Raw genomic sequence first — 20,685 nt, forward strand, 5'->3', positions numbered from 1 at the left:
CCCAACTCAGTGAAGACATTATGCTGCCCTCAGGACACAGTCTCCTTTCAGCAGAGAGGATGTGTGTCTGAGTCCAGATCATCCATAGCAAGGGAGGTGGGACCTGGAAAGATGTTATCTAGATTTCAAAATTCCACAACACTGGCCTCTGTTTTCCCAGTGTCTCTACCAGGGACAATTGATAAAGCTTCTAGGTAATTGCTTCTGCCCGTCTTTCTCTGCAAATACAGATGTGATTTCATGTCTCATAATTTCAGATGAAGCCAGTCAGCTCTCAGCTTTGTCTTGGGTTTTTATTTGACACTTTCCCCTCTAACTTTTTGTGGATTTGTTACCATTTTCCAGTTGTGTCCTACAATGGCGTGCCACTGTGGTAAAACACAGGAGCATTATTTAGGACCTGTTACTCCTTTACTCATGAGTAAAGAGTCAACCTACTCAGACATTTTGTTGGCTGTTTCTTCCCGTCAGCCCTGGGGTTCTCTGAGCCTGCCCACGCTTCAGCTACAGATGGAAACTCTTTGAGCAGAGCATGGGAATGCTCTGATGGTTGCTGCCTGAGCAGGGCCATCACATGTGGTCTTCTGATGACTTCCAGTCCATAGTGTGAGCATTAGCACATGTTACCTGGAGCTCTGGGAAGATCGTATGTGTAGATCTGCTTTTGCTTAGCATCTTGAGATATTTTTTCATTGTTTCAAAATCAAAGATTCAACCATTTTCACATATACTCACGCACGCACATGGACAAGGTGAGAAGCCTCTGCCCCGTGCCCTATCGCTTATCTTCCATTTGCTAACCCGTGAAATAAGCATGCCACTGGCCACCTCCCATAACACAGGGACAGCTGTTTCCTCGGCATTTCTGTTTGTAGTTCATTTGTCTGGACTGAGTTAACAAGCAATGTAAAATTAGAAGACTGGACAGAACTACTGTGATTTATTAATGCCTTGAATTTCTTTCTGAGATGTACTAGTCATTAAAATGGGTTTATTTCTTTTCTGATGTTTTAGGATGCACTAGAAACTAGGGTAAATGGCATGTGTGTGTGTGTGTTTGTTTACATATAGTATGTATATATGTTTATAAACACACACACACACACACACACACACACACACACACACAGTGAAAAGAGAGACTCTAACCCAATTTTACTCTTACAGTATTTTTCTCAGCCTTGAGTAGGTTGAAACAATGCCTGCCTCTAAGTCCATTCAGCAAATTCTGAAATGGTCCAGCTCATCAGACTCATTGTTGAGTTTTGCAGCTTGGGCGACAGGCAGGTTGAAAGAATGTATGGCAGACAAAAGCCCTCCTTTCTGCCTGTATATGTCAATGACCCAGTTGGTGGCTGTGTTTGGGTCATGTGTGCACTGTATGAAAACAGCTAATTAGGAAAAAGGAGTCCTCTGTTACCCAGCCTTCCCCCAGCTGCAGGAGCCAGCTCTATGTATCTTATAACTCCTGCATGGTCCTCAGCATGGGGAACGGTGTGGGGTTCGTCTAAGTTCCAGCTTGGCAGGCTGGCCATTACAATGAACTTGTGGAATACCTCAGAGGGCCCTGGCAGCCCATCTCCTCATCTCCGAGCAACCCTTTGAAAGGTAGCTGACACCTTCCCTTTCCTTGATTGCTTTTCAATTTCGGCTCCATGATTCCTTTTAGCTGAGTCTATCTTTGATCTAGAGCAGCCAGACTTTCTACCATAAACAGTGTCTCTAGAAGGTAACAGGTGACAAGCTTTAGTCCTGGTGATGTTAAACAAGTTAATGGTTCTGTCACATACACACACAAAAATGAACCCACTCCATTTCAGTTGACTGATGTGATTCCAGTTCAGGGACACCTGAGTCTCCAGTCAGCACAGCAGCCTTCACCTTTCTTTGTGGATTTTCACCAAATGCACATTTACTTCACTGTTGTGGATGTCTATAGGCAACAGTCACTCCTGACATACTCCAGAGCAAAACTATCTGAAAAGCCCAGTGTTACAGTAGACGGGGCATGGCTACACACCCTTGGACCCATCACTTTTCTACATGATGCTTTTACAGTCCAGCATCAGAGCCCACCCTCACGGGCTGCGGCTGAAAGGGCCCATGGCCATCTGTCATGGTGTGGCTCCCAGACCTGGTGGCTGTGATAGAGTCTTCCAAATTGTCTCTCTACTCTCAGGAGCTCTGACTCCCTATTACCCAGAGCCTGCAAAACATAAGGACCCTGCAAGTGTCGCTTGGGCCCTCTCCAAGCCCTGAGAGTATGACTTTCCTTCCCCCTCCCTTCCCTTTACAGGCCCAGAGAGAAGGAGGACTTGCATGAAAGACTGAGTTCTTCCAGGAACTGGGCATCCTTCTCAGCTCACATGTATGCTCTTTCCCATAAGCTGTCCTGACCACCTGCTTTTCTCAATTCAATACCAATGGGAACTATGAACCAGTGTTTAGACACTACATTAGCATTTTTTCCTCTTGCTGCCTTTAGTATGTCAGATGAGGAAGCTGGGGTCGAACTTAATAAGGACTTCTTAGAATTAGACATGCAATAAAGCAAACAGAAGCCAATAATAATTACTTTAACAAATATTTAGTGAAAATATAAGCTCGTTTATTTCTCACTTTAACTCCACAAGGCAAAGGAATGCACAGGGTGGGAAGGGAGATTGCTGAATTCCTTTGCCCAAGATCCAGGAGGTGGAAAGGTGCAGCTCTGGCTCAGCACCCATCACCGGGCTCGGATGAATGGTGCAAAAGGGCTGACACCTTTATCCACACTGACGCTTTTAAATGTATGAATTAAGAGTTTTTAATTTAAATGATGAGAGAAAAGAATAATCATTAGACTGTTGCAAATACTCACAGACAACGATGGAATGATATCTTAAGTGCTGAGAACAAAAATCATCAACTTATTCAAGAGTGAGGGCAACAGAAAGCCACAGTCAGTTATAGAAAGACCAAGCATCCACATATATGCACCAAAAAGAAAAGGCTGCTAAAGGATACACTTTAGCAAGAAGAAAAATAAAGCCAGAAATACGCTGGCACACAAGAAACAGCAATTTTCTGATTATCACTGCTATGTAACAAACTACTCCAAATCACAGAGGCCTGATCTGGACAGATTCCTGTGACGTCAGTACCTATGGTGACTCAGGGGTCTGTATGTGACCATCCATGGGTAAAGGTCTCAGACATGGGATAAGTTCCTTCACACACTGTTTGCTCAAGAGTTCTAGGCCTCCTCTCCCCTAATCTTTAATTCAAAGAATGTACATGAGCTTGGGGGCCTGTTTTCATATGAGAGAAGAATTTGTGTAATTAGCTAATCCTTTATACATTTGTTATTTATGTATATGTGGCAGGGGGCATGCCACAACACAAGTGTGGCAGTCAGAGGGCCACCCTTGGGAGCTCACTCCTAGAAGTTGTCCTCTGGCCTCCACATGTGCACAGCAGTGTATGTGTGCCTTGACACCCACTCCACAAAAACAGAAACAGTAAAATAATAGTAGTAATAATCATGATTGATAGGGATTGATAGGCATCTACTAAAATTTCAAGTATAACTCAAAGTCTAATCATGGATAAGCAGCATCCTGTATTCATAGATTAAAAAGGAATGTCACATGGTACCGTATGGTTAATAGAAAAAACAGAAAGCATTACTTTCCAGTCACTTGCCATGTATAATTTTTGAGAAACTCTTTGTAAAGTAGAAATCAAAGGGAATATTAAAAATTATTTAAAAAATCCCTACAGCAAACAATACATTGAATGGTGATATTTTTTAAGTTTTCCTGCTTAAGGCACAGAAAGTCAGGAATTACATCTCACACTCTCTAATAAATATGTACAAGAGGTCTGGCCAATCAATAAGTAAAGGAAATACATGAATTTACAAAATCCACAAAATCATCTATTTAAAGACATATTGATTGACGAGGAAAAGAGAGTCCAGGACTGACGAGATGGTTCAATGGGTAAAGGGGCCGTAATCAGCTGACCAGCTGAGTCAACTCCCAGGACCTACATGGAGAAGGGAAGAACTAGGTCTTAAAAAGTGCCTTGAAATAATTCAAAAAAAAGGGGGGGGGGATCTCCAAAGCTTCGTGGCCAGGTATTGTGGCTTAGGCCTGCTGTGTTGGCACTCAGATGGCTGAGTTAGGGGCTGCTGCAGGCTCAAGTCCAGCCTGAGGTGCACAGCGAGTTCAAAGCCAGCCAGAGCCGCATGGTGAGACCCTGTCTCAAAGAAACAGGGGGACAAAAGCCCTTCAAGGAAAAACATTATAGCTCATATTTGGAAGAATCGACCCCTCAAAAGATGTTAATTCTCTTTAATGTATAAATTCAATGGATTTCCAGCTCATAATAACCTGATCCTTACATTCAAATAGAAACTTAAAGAGCTAGGAGAGTGAAGACACTGTGAATGTAAGGGCCCATGCTCAGCGGACACTCAAGTTGATCACAAAGCAAGACAGTGTGGCGTTGGACAGTGGTAGACAGGTGAGGACACACCTCAGAGAGGCCAAAGCCAGATGTGCAGGAGTGGAGCCTGTCTTCAGCGCATCAGAACCGTGTGCCCATGTCTCAGATGAGAGTCAGGGACTACTGACTGACAGGAGTGGGGCTCAGACCAGTTGGTTTTGAGGCAAGAATTTTAGGGTGACTGAGATAAAATTAGGTGCCCCAACTTCCAAAAGGAAACATCTAAATGAAAAACCAGTAACAATGACAAAAATAGATCTTAAAACTTTAAAAAATAGGAAATGATCTCTTTATGATCTTGGAATAGGAAATTGTTTCTTAAAAAAAAAGCACATATACACACACAAAGGACACAGCATGAAGGAAGAGACTGCTGAGGTTCACACACACACACACACACACACACACACACACACACACACACACACAATTTAGCACGAATTCTTAAAGAACATGAAACAACATAGTGGAAGGTTTGGCTCAGCTTCTTCCTCTGGCTGTAATAGACAGTATTAATCAGCCATGAGGAAACCCTGGAAGAGACATTGATACAGACGTTTTAAACTGCCCTGAAGTGACATTACCTTCTAACCTTACAATAAGGTCAAGGGACTGATGTCAGAGCCACTCTGTGATTTCCGGTGACTTCAGGATCATTCATAAATGGCACTACTGACCATCCCTGGGCCTGCTTTCCAAGGCTAGGCACCTCTTCTCTGTGATCACTTGTTTTCTTGGTCATTTTAGACAAGGTGCTCATGCGGATGTTTCTCCATTTGTCACTTGTGAGTCAGTTTCTCACTGTGTTCAGTTTGTGGGGCTGCGGCCGTTCTAGGGATGGCACATTGGATTTGAAACTTGTGTTTAATGAGTCCCATAAGCAGGTAAAACATGTCTAAAAAGGACGTGGAAAGAAGGGAGATATTTTTGTAATTGATATAACTATCAAATGATTAAAATCCAGAATGTATTGAAATCACTCTACCCTATTTATCTATCTACCATCTACCTATCATCTATCTATCTGTCTGTCTGTCTGTCTATCATTTATCATCTATCTACCTATCATCTATCTATGGGAGGCACAGATATATGTGGAGGTCAGAGGACAACTTGTGGGACTAGGTCCTCTCCTTCTACCATGTGGTTCCAAGGAAATAACTTAAATAACTTAAGTTGTTAAGCTCTGTGCAAGTGCCCTTACCCACTAATATACCCTTTTGATCTTTAAACAATTGTTTTTTAAAGCAAATACCCCAGAATAAAAAATAAGCAACAAATACAAACAGCAATTTACAGAAGAGGAAATTCTACTGAACAATAAGCACATTTTAGACACAGGTCTTTGTAGTAATTAGGTTTGGTAAATGGTTCTGGTAAAAGTGTAAACCATTCTGGTGGGCAATTTGGCACTGTCTCTTAAGACTGAAGGTACAGTGTTCTTGGGTTCTGTTACTTGGACTTTTAGACCTAGATGCTAGGAGACATACAGAAATAGTCATTGTAGCCAATTTTCAATGATGAAAATTTGTCAGCAACCTAGCTTTCACCAGCAGGAGAGTGGGTAAGCTGTGATATTGAGTGGCCATTTGGCTGCAGCTTGCATGTCAAGGTGCATGGATCTATGTAGACAAAATTTCTGTGTCCTGCCCAGTCCACAGCCGCTCAGACCCAAGTAAACATACAGAAGCTTATGTTAATTAAAACTGCTTGGCCATTAGCTCAGGTCTCCTACTGACTAGCTCTTACACTTAAACTCAGCGCATTTCTGTTCATCTATATGTTGCCACATGTTCTGTGGCTTTACCTGTGTGCCATTACATACTGCTACCTGGATGGCAGATTGGTATCTACTGATTCAGCCTTCCTCTTCCCATAATTCTCCTTGTCTGTTTATCTCACCTATACTTCCACCTGGCTACTGGCCAATCAGAGTTTTATTTATCAACCAATCAGAGGAACATTCACAGCATACAGAACATCCCACAGCAGATCTATAAACAAAACCGTCAAAAGCTGGCTGTGCAGAGTGTTGTATCATTTTCCTCACACTGGAAAACTACCTGTGTGTTCTTTGCAGATCTCTAAGAGTACTATAGCAGTGTAAATAACAGATCAAGATTAGTATTACTCAAAGGGATGGACATAGTCAGGGAAGTAACAGTAAGGAAGGGAACAGGGACTTAATATTTCCCTTCAATTAAAAAACATCTGACTTAACTATAGAAAAGTATTAAGCGTATCATAAAGCTATATTGTAAGCATACTAGTGTTCATTTTAGAATACTTTCATTTTTTATAAGCTAGAAAAGTTTGGCCAGAATTAAGAAAATTCTAGATTCTTTCAAATACAGTTGAGCAGGTTACCACATAGTGACAGTTTCCTTTGTCTCCATCTTGACAGTATTTTTCATAATGGCCTTTGGAGATCACTAGCTCTGGGTCTGAGCAGGTGGTTCTCCCATCCTTCACACCCCCCCTCCTATTAGCTGAAAATAAACCTTCACAGTGCCATTGGAAGGTTGACTAGCTTAGCACGGTGCATATGGTGGAGTAGTCAGTGCTTGACCAGTCCTTTGTTCCTCTAATACATGTGCACAGAGTCTCTGCTGTGTCCCCGACACTACTGGGCACAGAATGGGGGGAGGGTAAAAGCAAACTGTGTTATAGAGCTACAGAATTCTCTCTTCTCTCGCTCACAACCCCCCCCCCCCCGTTTTTCTTCTGTATTTACCCTCCCCCGTGGCCATGACACCCTGGCACTATACTGCTTATTGCCCAATAATCCTAATGATGGATTTTAAAGGACACAGTAGCCCTTGCTAAGTCAGGGTCTTGAGGAACCCTGTACTCAGAGAACCACAGCATGATAGTAGGGAGGGGGCAAGAGCCACAGCATGATGGTAGGCAGGGGCAAGAGCTCTACAAAGTTCCTGTTTGAAAAATGATTGAAAATTAACAGACCTAGTGGGTGTGTTGATTGTTTCTAAGGGACTGCCTGGACAAACACTACTAGGCAAGCCCATTTTTATCATGCAGGGTTTTCCATTCTAATTTATCAGTTCATGGATGTTTCATTCCATCCATGTTGACTTAGACCAGCATCCCAGCAAATAATTTCTTCATTATGAATGCTTTAAGTATTTGATGCTAAACTTTGACTTTATTTTTTTACTGTAACTGGATGAATCAGCCATTGTACAATTCTTGACATCACAAGTTACCATCTATTAAGCACCTGATGTATACTTACCTCATTCTGCAATGTGAGCGTCACTGTCTTCCTTTTAGAGGACATCATACTACATAATAATTAAGCTTCACTGTCTTCCTTTTAGAGGACATCACACTAATAATTAAGCAGTTCTGCCACTTAACTGTGTGGCTTTGCATGTATAGATGACTCTTGAGTCTCATTTTTTCCTTTGTAACAAACTGCTGTTTACCTCACATGGCTGAGATGTAGATCATACACAATAACCTACATTGGCTAACACAGTGGTTGCCACAGAACACCCTCTCAGTGTTCTTCTTTGTTTCTCTTATTTAAAGAATTAGGCAGGGTAGGTTGAAGCACAGAAATCACAATGTCATCTATGCTGGGTGGTTTTAGACCTTGGAGACTGTTGAGCACAGACATTGGTACATGGGACAGTCTTTAAAATGACTGCACTTTCCTTTTTAAGGAATTATCTACATTCAAAATGAAGAGTTCTCCTTGAAAATCCCAATTTTTTTATACCTGGTACCTTTCCTAAAAACCTTGTGCTAACAAGTCTCAAAAACTTTTAAGAGAAATAATTCTGTCATTGTAAATTTACTATTTCAATTCTGCTCCTGGGATTATACCAGGTACATCCCTAGACACCCATGAATGAAAAGGCACAGTCCCTCCATGTGCACACTTAACGGATATGCTATAGAAAGACTGGAAGTGAGTGCAATGGTGTTAATGAACACAGCAGAGTGAGGAGTGCTGAGGTAAGGATGGGCTGCTGGGAACCTGCAGGATCAGACGCACGTGCAAGTGGCTTAGCGTGTGCCATTTTTTATGGTGACCTGTGCATGGAAGGGAATTAATTAAGGCAAAGAACAGACAGCTCTAGCCATAAGGGAAGAATAAGGGAGAGGAGCGAGGTCCCAAACACATGGTCAGAGGTCACAGCAGATGCTGTCCACCAGGTGGGGACACACCAGGTGGGTGACCCACTTCCTTCTTGATCTTTTCCCACCAGGGTCTTTTCACCTAATTCACCTGATGTTTGATGACTACGTGCTCTATTTGCTGGAATCTCTGCATTGTCAGGAGCGGGCCAATGAGCTCATGCGAGCCATGAAGGGTGAAGGAAGCACTGGTGAGCCAAAACTTCAGTGAGGATGTCAAAACTCAGCCATCCGACAACTCATGTCTGCTCTGTTTCCTTAATTCCACATGCCAAAGAAGTTAGCTGTGGCGAGTGGGTCAGCTGCTGAGACAGCAAACCATCCTCCTCTTCAGAGTGGGCACCTGTGTGTATGGAAGCCATTGAAGGGTTTAAGCGGGGAGTCACCAATACAAGCCAGATTAGAAAGCATATTTCATTTTTGGGGTGTTCATTCTTTAAAGGCAACTGGCCTTGACCTTGGGATCTAAGAACTTAACCTTTTCTCTATTTATAGCGGAAGTCCAGGAAGAGATTATCTTGACCGAGGCTGCCCCACCCACCCCTTCACCAGTACCATCATTTTCTCCAGCAAAATCTGCCACATCTGTGGAAGTGCCACCTCCATCCTCCCCTGCCAGCAACCCATCCCCTGAGTACACCGGCCTCAGCACAACAGGTAGGGGGCCCCCAAAGTGCAGGGGAGCAGATATTGAAAGCAAGAGGTTTCTGGAAAACAGTCTTCCTCAAAAGACAAAAAAATGCCAGGACTCGGGAATCTTCTTGGATTTGTGGAAGGCTTATGGGTCTCAAATTACTCATTAGTACATCTTCCATATGTTGCTGCTTTCAGTTGGCAGATTAAACACATGATAAATGTCTATTCCCCAATGTAAGCCGCTGAAATTATTAAAATGTTGAGTTGGTGTGCAGGCGTTCTTGAAAGCAAGAAGGTCGAGCCAAACCTGAGCAATGTCTCTAGGAAGGTGGCCAGGCAAGAGGCCACGTTCAAGCCACAGTAAGGCAGCAGTGAGTGAGTGAGTGAGGCAGTGGCTGGACTTGGGCCACGCTTGGGCCTCTCTGAGCATGACTTGAAAGCTGATGCCACTAGAAAGCTGTTCTGATGGGAGAGCCACAGCACAAGATACACACTGTGTTCTCATATGCCAGACCACAGCCAAGAATCGCCCAAGCCTAGGTAATCACCCATATCCAAAACAACTGAAAGAACCTTAAATAGATATTTGTATATCAATATTCATAAAAGTATTTACAAGATGGGAAGGACCTTTGTGTGTCCTTTGCCCATTGAAGGGTAAATAGAAAGAAACGTGGTGTACTATAGAACATTATTTTGCCTTAATTTTAGAAGAACTGGCATTCTAATATAACATTATAACATGAATGATCTCAAAGGCATTGTGCTAAGTGAAATGAGCTAGATGTTAAAGACAAATGTCTGACATGGGGGTCCTACAGCAGTCAAATTCATGGAGTAAAATACAGGATAGAGGCAGGGGACAGGGTGACGTAAGGACAGAGCTTCAGTCTGGGAAGATCAGAAACTCTGGAGATGCATAGTGATGGTGGACGGATGTCTCAACAAATGTACAAATGCAGCTAAGCTGAAAATGGTTTTAATTGATAGATTTTAGGTTAAGGTGTTTTATCACACACACACACACAATCACCATAGCTTTGCTGTTCTATGGGAGAAAAACAGCACAGCACAGTGGGAAGGGGGAATTATATAAGTCAGAGATCTTCAAAGAAATAGACAGTTGTTGAAAACCAAATTTCAACAGATAGGTTGAATAGAAAATAAAATACAACTGAAAGAAAATTAAAAGGATGAGCTAAGAGATTCCCTGATAATACAATCAAGACAGAGAGAAAAATGTTAAGCATGAGAGTTATGCTAAGAGAAAGCAATACATTCAGGAATTACAGTGTGTTGTTACTGTTCTGAGACAGTGTCTCCCTGTGCAGCCCTGGCACTCCATATGAATAGACCAGGCTAGCCTCAAATCTGTGGTGAATCTATTGCCTTTGCCTCTGAGTGCTGGGATGACAGTTGTGTGTGCCCAACGCAATGTTCACGTTTTGAACATGTGTTCCAAGAAAGAGTAGAGCATGGTGACTCACATGTGTAATCTCAGGTGAGGCAGGAGGATTGCTGAGTGTTTGAAGCCATAATGGGTCTATAGAGTGGGTAGGATGGGGCTACAAAGTGAGCTCTTATCTCAAAAACATGAAGAAGAGAGGAAAGGGGGGGGAGGAAAGTGAGGAAGGGAAGAAAGAAAGTACTGTGCTAGTAGAATGAAAGAAAGATCAGGAGGAAGAGAGAGAGAGAGAGAGAGAGAGAGAGAGAGAGAGAACTAATAACTTAATGGCTTTACAGAATAACTTAGGGTAACAATGTTCTTTCCTTGAATCCTGAGGTGAATTAAATGGGCATGGGGGTAGAAGTCATCTCTAAACTCACTGAATAAAATCAAAGATCTTATCAGCTCCAAAGAACACAGGTAATCACCAAAGGAGACTCAGATGATACCAGACTTCTCATCAGCAACAGTAGATTCAGTATCTGATGCAGTATTTTTAACAAGCATTGAGAATCTTCAGTACAGAATCCTATTTTGTAGGTTTGGGGGGGGGGCAGTGTGCACACATATATACCTATATATTTTTTAAGTGCCAAGTCCTGTGCTGAGTGCTGGGTATGAATATTACTATGCCAAGGCCTTGCTACCAAAAGGCCACCCAGGAATGAGAGAAATAGAGCCAATCATCATAGAAAACAGGATACTCAAGGTAAGAACTAATGCTACAGGGCTGTCAGGAAAGGAGAGTGCATGATTGGAGGCATCAGGAAAGACCTCACAGAGGATTGGAGGGTTGGGTAAGGTGCTGTGCCATCCTGTTTATTACTCAGGCTTTAAGTCTGTCTTTTTCCTTCTGTTAGTATGGCCTTGGTGCTATATAGTATGTAAGGAGTTATTACAGCAGAGACCCACTCTGTGCATGCACACAGCTTTGGTGGGAAAATCTGTCACAAGGAACACATTTTAAATGCAGCCATTTGGAAGCACCCATTCTCCCAATATTGGGCTCCGCCAGATTCTAGCGGGTTCCCAGACCAACACCTTCTCACAACTTAGCAGACAAGCTCCTTGGAAGTGCCTGCAGACACACTGGCTTGGAAACTCTGGGAATCCAGCTGAACAAACCTTCAGACAAGCAGTTATGACACTCACCACCAAGACTAGCAGGGAAAAGAACCAGCAGTGTCTTTGCTCCTGACAGCAAGACAGGGGGCACGTATAAGCGCTGTTCACAGCTCCCCAGAACTCAGGGGTTCTTCCTGTAATAATATACCACCATCCCTGGGTCTCCTGATCCACACACAAAAAAAAGAGCTACCAAGAGCCACTTCTCTGAACCAAGCCCCTGACAATTCCACCATCACCAAGGCAAGCACAGAGTCATGGCCATCCTGTCTTCTAAAACACATGGGCAAGTTTTGCATACCAAACAGTGTGGTGAGGGTGAAAGACCTCCTCCCAGCATTGCACATCAATCCAGGGGCTGGTTGGGAAACAGGAAGGTGTGAGGCATGTGCAGGGAAGCCTAATAGGAACATCTCAGAGTCATCCTGCTAGTGAGTCTGCCTGGCTTTCTTTGTAGCAATTTGGAGGCTTCAAGGTAGGGCAGGTGTGATGATCCCCAAGGCCACAGGAATATCATAAAAGTGTTGAGAGATTTCTGTGCAGCATGCTGCAGGTCATAAAAGTACCTTCTTAGAAATATAAATGTCAAACAGGCTCTCTTTGGGCGACTGTAAGCTTTGAAGATTCTGGCACATTCTAGCTTTGTTCTCAGGCGTCTCCAGAGGGCATTAAAAATGTCATCCTACATAAAAGAATCTATACTATTTTCCCCTAGTACCACTTTTGAAATACTCCATGGATCAAGTCTGGATCTATAGACTGGATCTTGATGTGCAATGGGCCATGGTCTTAGAAGAAATACACATAATTTCCTAAGAAGCTGCATGGTTTTATGTATATGCTATAAATGTATTATTGTAGAGTTCTTAGCTTTGGTGCATACTTTCATTGAATAATATTGTAACTTAGAAAATGATTATAAATCTAATGAAACATGCCCATCATGCTCTTTAAAAAAGTTAACTCAGTATATGATTTTAATGTCCAATTAATGTCATTAAATTGCTGTTTCACATTCCACCTACTTTCCAAAAAACTAAAACCAAAAAATTATATTTATTTTTCTGTGTGTGAGTATGTATGTGTGCACTTGTGAATATGTAAGTATGTGTATACTTGTGCATGTATGAGTATGTGTGTGTGTACACTTGTGCATGTGTGAGTATGTGTGTGTGCATATGTGCATGTGTGAGTATGTATGTGTGTACTTGTGCATGTATGAGTATGTGTGCACTTGTGCATGTGTGAGTATGTGTGTGTGCACATGTGCATATGAGTATGTGTGTGTGCACTTGTGAATGTGTGTGTATGTGCACTTGTACATGTGTGAGTATGTGTGTGCACATGTGCATGTGTGAGTATGTATGTGTGGACTTGTGCATGTATAAATATGTGTGCACTTGTGCATGTGTGAGTATGTGTGTGTGCACATGTGCATGTGAGTATGTGTGTGTGCACTTGTGAATGTGTGTGTATGTGCACTTGTACATGTGTGAGTATGTGTGTGTGCACATGTGCATGTGTGAGTATGTATGTGCACTTGTGGAGGTCAGAGGGAGACTTGTGGTAGCTAATTCTCTCCTCCTGTCACGTGAGTTGCAGGGATTGAACTCAGGCCATCAAGTTCAGTCACAAGTGCCTTTCCCACTGAGACATCTTGCCAGATTCAAACCAAATTTTCTTTGAAGGAACCCAAAGTAGGATCTGGGGATGTAGCTTAGTTGATAAAATGCTTGTTTAGCAGTCCCAAAGTCTTGTGTTCAATTCCCAGCAGTTCATAAACTGAACCTTGCTGCACCTACATAATCCCAGAACTCAGGTGAGACCAGATCAAGTATCGTTGATGAAATGAAGTATTATCAGGTTTGACTTAAGAGTCAATGTCAGCCAGATACTGGAGTCTTTCACCAAACCTACATCTCCTTTTGAATGGACACTTCTTCGTTTTTCAGCAATGAAAAAGAGAACAGTTATGTCTGTTCTTTGAGCACAAAATATTAGTCAATGGCATATAACCTCATGGTGAGGGCCGGGAGACACTTGGCAGCACCCAGAGTGAGTTACGACTCGCCAGCAAAACAGTTTCCCTACTTTGTCTACCTTCCACGTTCACGCAGACATATGTTTTAAATATGGTATCAAGACTGTGCTATCATTTTTAAACAAGACAGGGGTAGGGGAGAGAAAAGGATTGGCACAGGCACCTAAAACTGAGGCTGTCAAGGCCAAGGAAGAGTTTACTAGAGCCTCTGGGCATCTCAAGAGAAGAGCTAGTTATAGGACTCCACGCCAACAGATTTCCACCGGGTACAAGCTAGCCCGCTGTCATCCACCCAGCTGGACCTCCATGGCGGCCAGGCAAGGTTCAGGAACTTTAGTTCTAGGGGGAAGAGGGTTCTTTTTTGCCTCAGGGGCATGGCAGGTGGTGCCTAATTGATCAGTCTATTTAACATGACATGGGCTGCAATTCTTTAATGTCATTTAAAACAAAGTGTTAAGCTCAGACTCTGTCTGGGCAGGCCACCGAAGGGCTCTAAAACCCCCATTATGATGTCACTTTAAGTGTTCCCTCCTTTAGCAATGACAATAAAAGTTAACTATTAAGCTTATGTTTTCAGCCTCCCACCCAGGTTCCCTGCAGTACAAAAGCAGCAAATCCAATCACTGGGAAGTTAGGTTGCCTGATGAAACGGGGCTCCTCACAAACAGCCCTGCCTGCAGAACATCTGGCCTGCCCAGCTGTACATTCTCGGCAGCAGTTGAGGATGTCACAAAGATAACTGACCCTTGGACTTTCCAAATAACAAAAGCCCACTTATGCTAAGGCCAACTAAGCCCAGCGGCGCCCAGTGGTGGACACTGGTGACTCATTTCCAGTGAATCCCTCCCTCACAGCCCCTTCCTCCTCACTGAAGGAACAGAATTAGGAGAAATGAATCAGGACAGAAAAAAGACTGTTCCCACGTGCTTTGATTTCACTCCATCCATCACATCTTGACTTCGTTCATCTGTCCACTTCATTTTTTATTCATTTGTTCATGCAATAAACACAGGCTCTGTGTTTAGGCTGTGCCCAGCCCTGGAGGTGCAGAAGTGAGGACAAACAAACAGATATGGCCGCTGCCCTTGGCGGTACTTAGGTCCCAGTGGGTGAGAGTGGACACAGACATAAACTTCCAGGTAAATATTAACTCCAAATGGCCGTAAGAGGTCTGAGTGAAATAGCAAGGTGTTAGGAAAAAGTATAGCCCGGAGGTCCGCCCCAGTTGGTGAGTAGAGACTGCCTTCCTAAGGAGGTGACATCTGTCACAAAGCTGGCCAGTCATGTAAGGAGCCAGCCATGTAGGAGTTGGGGAGTGGCAACATGGACCTCCTGTGTACAGGTTGGAGGCAGAAAGGGCTTGGGGTAAAGAGGACCAGCTGTGGCATGTCAGTAAGGGGCATAAAGTCAACATGTCTTCCTGGGAATAGATTCACCTGTTGCCCCTGGCCACTCTGGTCAATCCAATGGTGACTGTGGGGCTATTAGTGCAGTAACTCAAACAGGCAAGGCTTCCGTGTCAGTGAGCACAGTCCTGAAGCACAGCTATCCCCAGGACTGAGGCAGCCATGGATGCATCTGGGTAGAGGTACAGGCAAATCTATAGATATAATCTTTCTATCTCAGTCATGAAAGATATAAGAAACGTTTAGTGTATCTCAGAAGACAAGTAGCAATATCCAAATAAAACCTTTTGTGACTATAGTAATTAAAAAGAAGCAAGCAAATAACAAAAATTTATCTGTCCTGCCTGGAGAGATGACTAGGGGTTAAGAACACTGGATGCTCTTGCAGAGGATTTGGGTTTGTCTCCCAGTCCCCCATGTAACATTCTGTAACTCTGGCCCCTGTCCACGAACATAGTACACATATATACATGCAGGCAAAATATCCACACACAGTTTATACACCTTTCAAAATAAAAACCCATGCTGGCCAGCACAGTAACCACCAGCCACATATCAGCCAGTTCAACTAAGGGACTAAACTTTTCATCACATTTGGTTTTGATAGTTTAAGTTTGAACAGCTGTAGGTGGCTGGTGGCTAGTGTCTAGGGCATCAAGTTCCAGATTCTCCACACACTCACAGGAGCTTCTTCCTGAGAAACTGCAAGCAAAGACTTAGGCTAGATTTTCCAGGTGGGGAAAAGTTTCGGGGATCTCCTCTACCACCTGGAGGAGAAGTGTAGCTGGACAGTCGGGGAAACTGTCCATTTACACAAGTGTGCAGCATAATCTCCCAACTTCTGGGCTGGGGACATCATTCAGCAGTAGGGTGCTTTCTCAATTACCAGCCCTGGTGGAAAGACTTTTATTTTAAGTAGGCAATATGACAGGAAGCAATGTGTTACAGAGCCATGCCTCTCGTGCATGGCTCATGGGCCAGCAGCACCATCATCTCTGAGACTCTTCCTACAGTACATGCTCCCCTGCTGACCCAGTAGCTCAGATCTGCATTTTAACACCATCTCCAGGGATCTGAGTGTGGGAAGTGTGCTTGCTATGGAAAGGCTTTGGAGCCAGGGCTGTGTGCACTCCACATCCAACTGTGCATCTAACCTAAGTGAGATCCCTCACCTCAAAGAGGATACACGACAAGTCTGGATATGGTTTTGTGTGCCTGTAATCCCAGAATCTGGAATTGAATTTGTGGCTGAGGCTGAAGAAAGGACATTCGTGTGTTCAAGACCATCCTAGGATAGAAGGCCCCGTCTCAGAACAAAGCAAACAATACAGAAAACAGAGTAATGCCACTGGCTCCAAACTGTGTGGGAAAAGAAACACGGATGAGTTCTGCTGGCCAGTGGGTGAGCATTCACTAGTTCACTCAGAAAATCATTGACTGCCTTTCTTTCCCAAGCACACCTTCTGGCCTGTGCTTGCAACCCCATCCAAAACCAAAACAACCTTGAAAAAGAATGTTCTCTTGGGGATGGGGAGAAAATGGTCCCTTATTGTAGTATGAGCCCTATAACACAGCCATCAGCTGCCCCTTGAAGGGTCTCTATAGAATCCTGAATGGTCAGGAGCCCACCACTGTCCTCAGACCTTTAACACCAGGTTGTGTGAATGGTTTGGGTCTGGAGGCAGTGGCACAAGGGAATATGGCAATTAGGCAGCTAGGGAAGCACTGTTGTTTAATCAACAAATAACAAGCATTTGGGCTGTATCAGCCTTTCCTGTATTAGTGTCCCTTAAACCACGGCCTTTGCAGCAGCTTTTCTCCCTGGAGGTCCCCCACCCAGGAGCAGGCAGGCATACGGGGTGTCTCTCTGCTCCCCAGGCAGAAACTGCTTCTCACCCAAGCCAGTAGGTGTTAATCTGCTTAAGGCTGCCTGAGTGGATGCATTAGATTGCTGCTGGCCCACAGCCATTTAGAGGCTTTGTTCCCTAGACGGCAGGGGCCCATTTTCCCAGGAGTTCTACTAGCTTTTTGTTTGATAACTGCCATGCCTAGCAGCACTGGCTCCTTCAACAACAGATTCAATGAAATCAAAACTTACTGAACACCTACTACTTGGCAGGACTGATGCTGGGGATGAGACCTGAATTCACAGGTCTCAGGCTCAGACAAAAGTAACTTCTGCTGCATTCCTTCAGGTGATGGCTACCCCACCAAGTCTTCCTACTGCTTAGAAAAAGCCCTCTGCCTTCCTTGACTGCCCCCTCCAACTAGACATTGGTTTTGCCCACTCCCTTGAGATAGAGGGCTTAAAGAGTCAAGCACTTGCTTGTTGTGACTGGCTCATTATTCTCTCAAACTTTTCACCCCTTCCCATTACAGTTCTGGTAGTAAATCTATTTATGTTTTTTTGTGAATTCTTTTCACAGAAGCAATATGCATTTGTTATAGAAAAACACAAAAACAAAACCAAAAATTTTAAAAACACCAACTTTCTCATCCAGAAATAGCACAATTTAATTTTTTTAAAAAAGGGAAATTTTTTTTAATTTTAAAAGTGCTATAATTTCATGAAATGTATTGTTTGTGGTCTATGCATGGGTATATGATGGTGTGTTCACAAGTACACCCAGGTGCATTTGTGCCTTCACGCACGTGGAGGCCAAAGATGAGTGTCAGATGACTTCCTCTGTCACTCTCTACCTCATTTTGTAAGAAAGGTCTGTCTCAGAAGCTGGAGCTGGCTGGCCAGTGAGCCCCAGGACCCCTCCCCAACACTGAGACTTCAGGCACACTGACGCTCCCAGACTTTTACCTCCATTCTCAGAATCTGAACTCAAGCCCTTGCACCCTGCAGCAAGCACTTTACCAACAGAGCCATCTCCCCCACACCTCTAAAAAACTTAAAACACAGAGAAGGGAGCCACGTCTAATGCAGTCACCTGAGATGTAATTATCTCAGGAAATCTCTCTTCTGATCTTTGAGCAGCTCTTGATTTCTAACACTCCTGACGAAGTTACTCTTTGGTAGTTTATGAATGATTTGTGACAATTCACCTGATGAAGCCACTGGTTTTGGTGGGGGACTTGTCATTTTCTGAATGAGGGCACCAGTGACTTCACAGAAGCACATTTTTTAGAAGTTTGCTGTGATTGGCTGCCTTACAGTCACAGTCCAGCACCCCATCCCTAGTGCGTTAGCTTTTCATCACTGTACTGAGTAACTGAGACGACATTTATTTTGGCTGTTTGGAAGATCTTGAGTAGCCCTCGTGCTCTGTGCTTGGAGTGGCATATCATAGCTGAAGCAAAACCACTCACCTCATGGTCAGGAAGTGGAAGAGAGTAAAGAGAAGCCAAGCTCCCATAATCCCCTTCATGGGCATGCTGTCATGACCTAAAAACTCCCACTAGGCCCTGCCTCTTAAACACTCTAGAGATTGAGCCTTTAACATATGAACACTAAAACACAGACTAGAGTACACATGTTATCTCAGCAGTAGGGAGGCTAGGGCAGGAAGAATGGAGTTTAAAGCAGCCTGGGTTACACAGCAAGACCTTGTTTCAAACAATAAAAAATATAGTCTGGTGATAAGATTGTCTTTCTTCCTTAGACTCTGGAATGAGAGACACAGAAACATACTTTAAAGACCCTTCAGGAGGTCTGGAGAGGTGGTTCTGCAGACAAAAACACTTCTATGTCAGTCTGCATTCAGTTCCTGGGACCCACGTAGAGATGGAAGGAAAAAAGCCTCTCCACAAAGATGTCCTCTGCTCCCTACATGCAGGCAATGGCATGTGCCCAGCAGCAGCAGCAGCAGTAGTAATTTTATTTTAAAAACACAATTGAAATTTAAAAACAAAAAATATTTTAAAAACAAAATGAAGGAGCTGGGGAGATAATTAAGTTGGCAAAGCCCGCTGGAGTGGCACATGTCTATAATCCTAGGTGAGTGGATCTCTGGTCCAGGTTCAGAGAAAGACCCTGTCTCAAAGGAAAAAGTGAAGGACTACTGAGTAAGACATGCGATGTTGATCTCTAGCCTCAACACACATGCCTGCCCCCCAAACACACATACCACACACACAAAAGACACTAGAGCACCTGAACTCAGGTGCCCGACTCTAATTTTTAACCCACTGCATGCCCAGTTCGTTGTCATATATGATCTTAATCCTTACAATAGCCTTGCAAGATAGAGATGACTAATCTCATTTTACAGAAAATGAAGCAAACATTCGCAATATCTGAGCCGCTTGCCCAAGATCTCCCAGTTAATACACAGCAGAAACAGGACTCCAAGCAAGGAGACACACAGGCAGAGAGAGGGGAAAGTGTGGGGTTGGCCTGGGCCACCCAGATGCCCTGAGACCATGAGCAAGACATTCAGCATCTTCTGAAGCCTCTCTCCCTCAGCCAGTGCTGACACAAGGAAGCAGTCTTAAGAACTGAGATGAAGTTCACTGTGTGTGTGTGTGTGTGTGTGTGTGTGTGTGTGTGTGTGTGTGTGTGTCGGGGGGCGGGGGAGGTATTGATGACATAGAACAGGTTAGCATGCCTTCTTTATGTGGGTGTTTGAAGCTCCCATGCTATCCAGTTCCAAGGACAGTGGGCACATGTTCCCAGTCATAAGGCCACGCCTTTAATCCCAGCACTTGGGAGGCAGAGCCAGGTGGATCTCTGTGAGTTTGAGGCCAGCCTGGGCTACCAAGTGAGTTCCAGGAAAAGGCGCAAAGCTACACAGAGAAACCCTGTCTCGAAAAACAAAACAAAAACAAAACAAAACAAAAACAAACAAACAAACAAACAAAAGCCCCTAACTGTGGCATCAGATCCTAGAAAAGCCAGAGCCAGGGTGAAGGCCACATAAAGGGAGATGGGCATGTAGGAAATGCCATTTCACCTGATTCCTAATTACAGTTTTATCTCCAAGTTAGCTCTTCTTTCTTCTTCCACTTCCATATTCTCAAATTCTCTGTGCTTCTACGTTTCCTTAATTTTTTTTTTTAATTTAAGGATGTTTGTAAAGCACTTGGCGTGTAATAGTTGCTCAACAGAACATACCTCCTTGTTACATTCTTGAAGTAGATTTTTGCCACTTTATTAAAAACAGTATTATCTGTATTCTAAGTGTGCAGATTTACAGAAGTTCTTAGTGCAAGGCTCTTTCAATAATAAAACAATACATTTAAAGCCAGGTTTCCACCCTCCCCCACGGCTCCTCCTCGTCAGACCTCTGCCCTGCAAACAACACAGTGCCAATCCACCAGCTCTGCCCTTCTTGCCAGCCCATGTGAAAGCAGCAGTTTCCCGTGCCATCTGCAAAGCCTTGGGGGACAGACACGCTGAATTCTAACATGCAACTCTTCCTTTGCCT

General features: G+C 43.7%; 1 protein-coding gene across 2 annotated transcripts in view; it reads left to right on the top strand.

The window, feature by feature from the left end:
* The window catches only part of Rfx4 (regulatory factor X4), a 145,636-nt gene that overhangs the window by 110,994 nt on the left and 13,957 nt on the right, over nt 1-20,685 (top strand). For both annotated transcript variants that reach the window (XM_036169693.1, XM_036169694.1), the window contains exons 14-15: nt 8,727-8,846; nt 9,151-9,312. In XM_036169693.1, the coding sequence (XP_036025586.1) occupies nt 8,727-8,846; nt 9,151-9,312 (282 nt within the window). The remainder of the gene's footprint in view (nt 1-8,726; nt 8,847-9,150; nt 9,313-20,685) is intronic.

Source organism: Onychomys torridus, chromosome 20 (genome assembly GCF_903995425.1).
Source record: "Onychomys torridus chromosome 20, mOncTor1.1, whole genome shotgun sequence".
Lineage (NCBI taxonomy): Eukaryota > Metazoa > Chordata > Mammalia > Rodentia > Cricetidae > Onychomys > Onychomys torridus.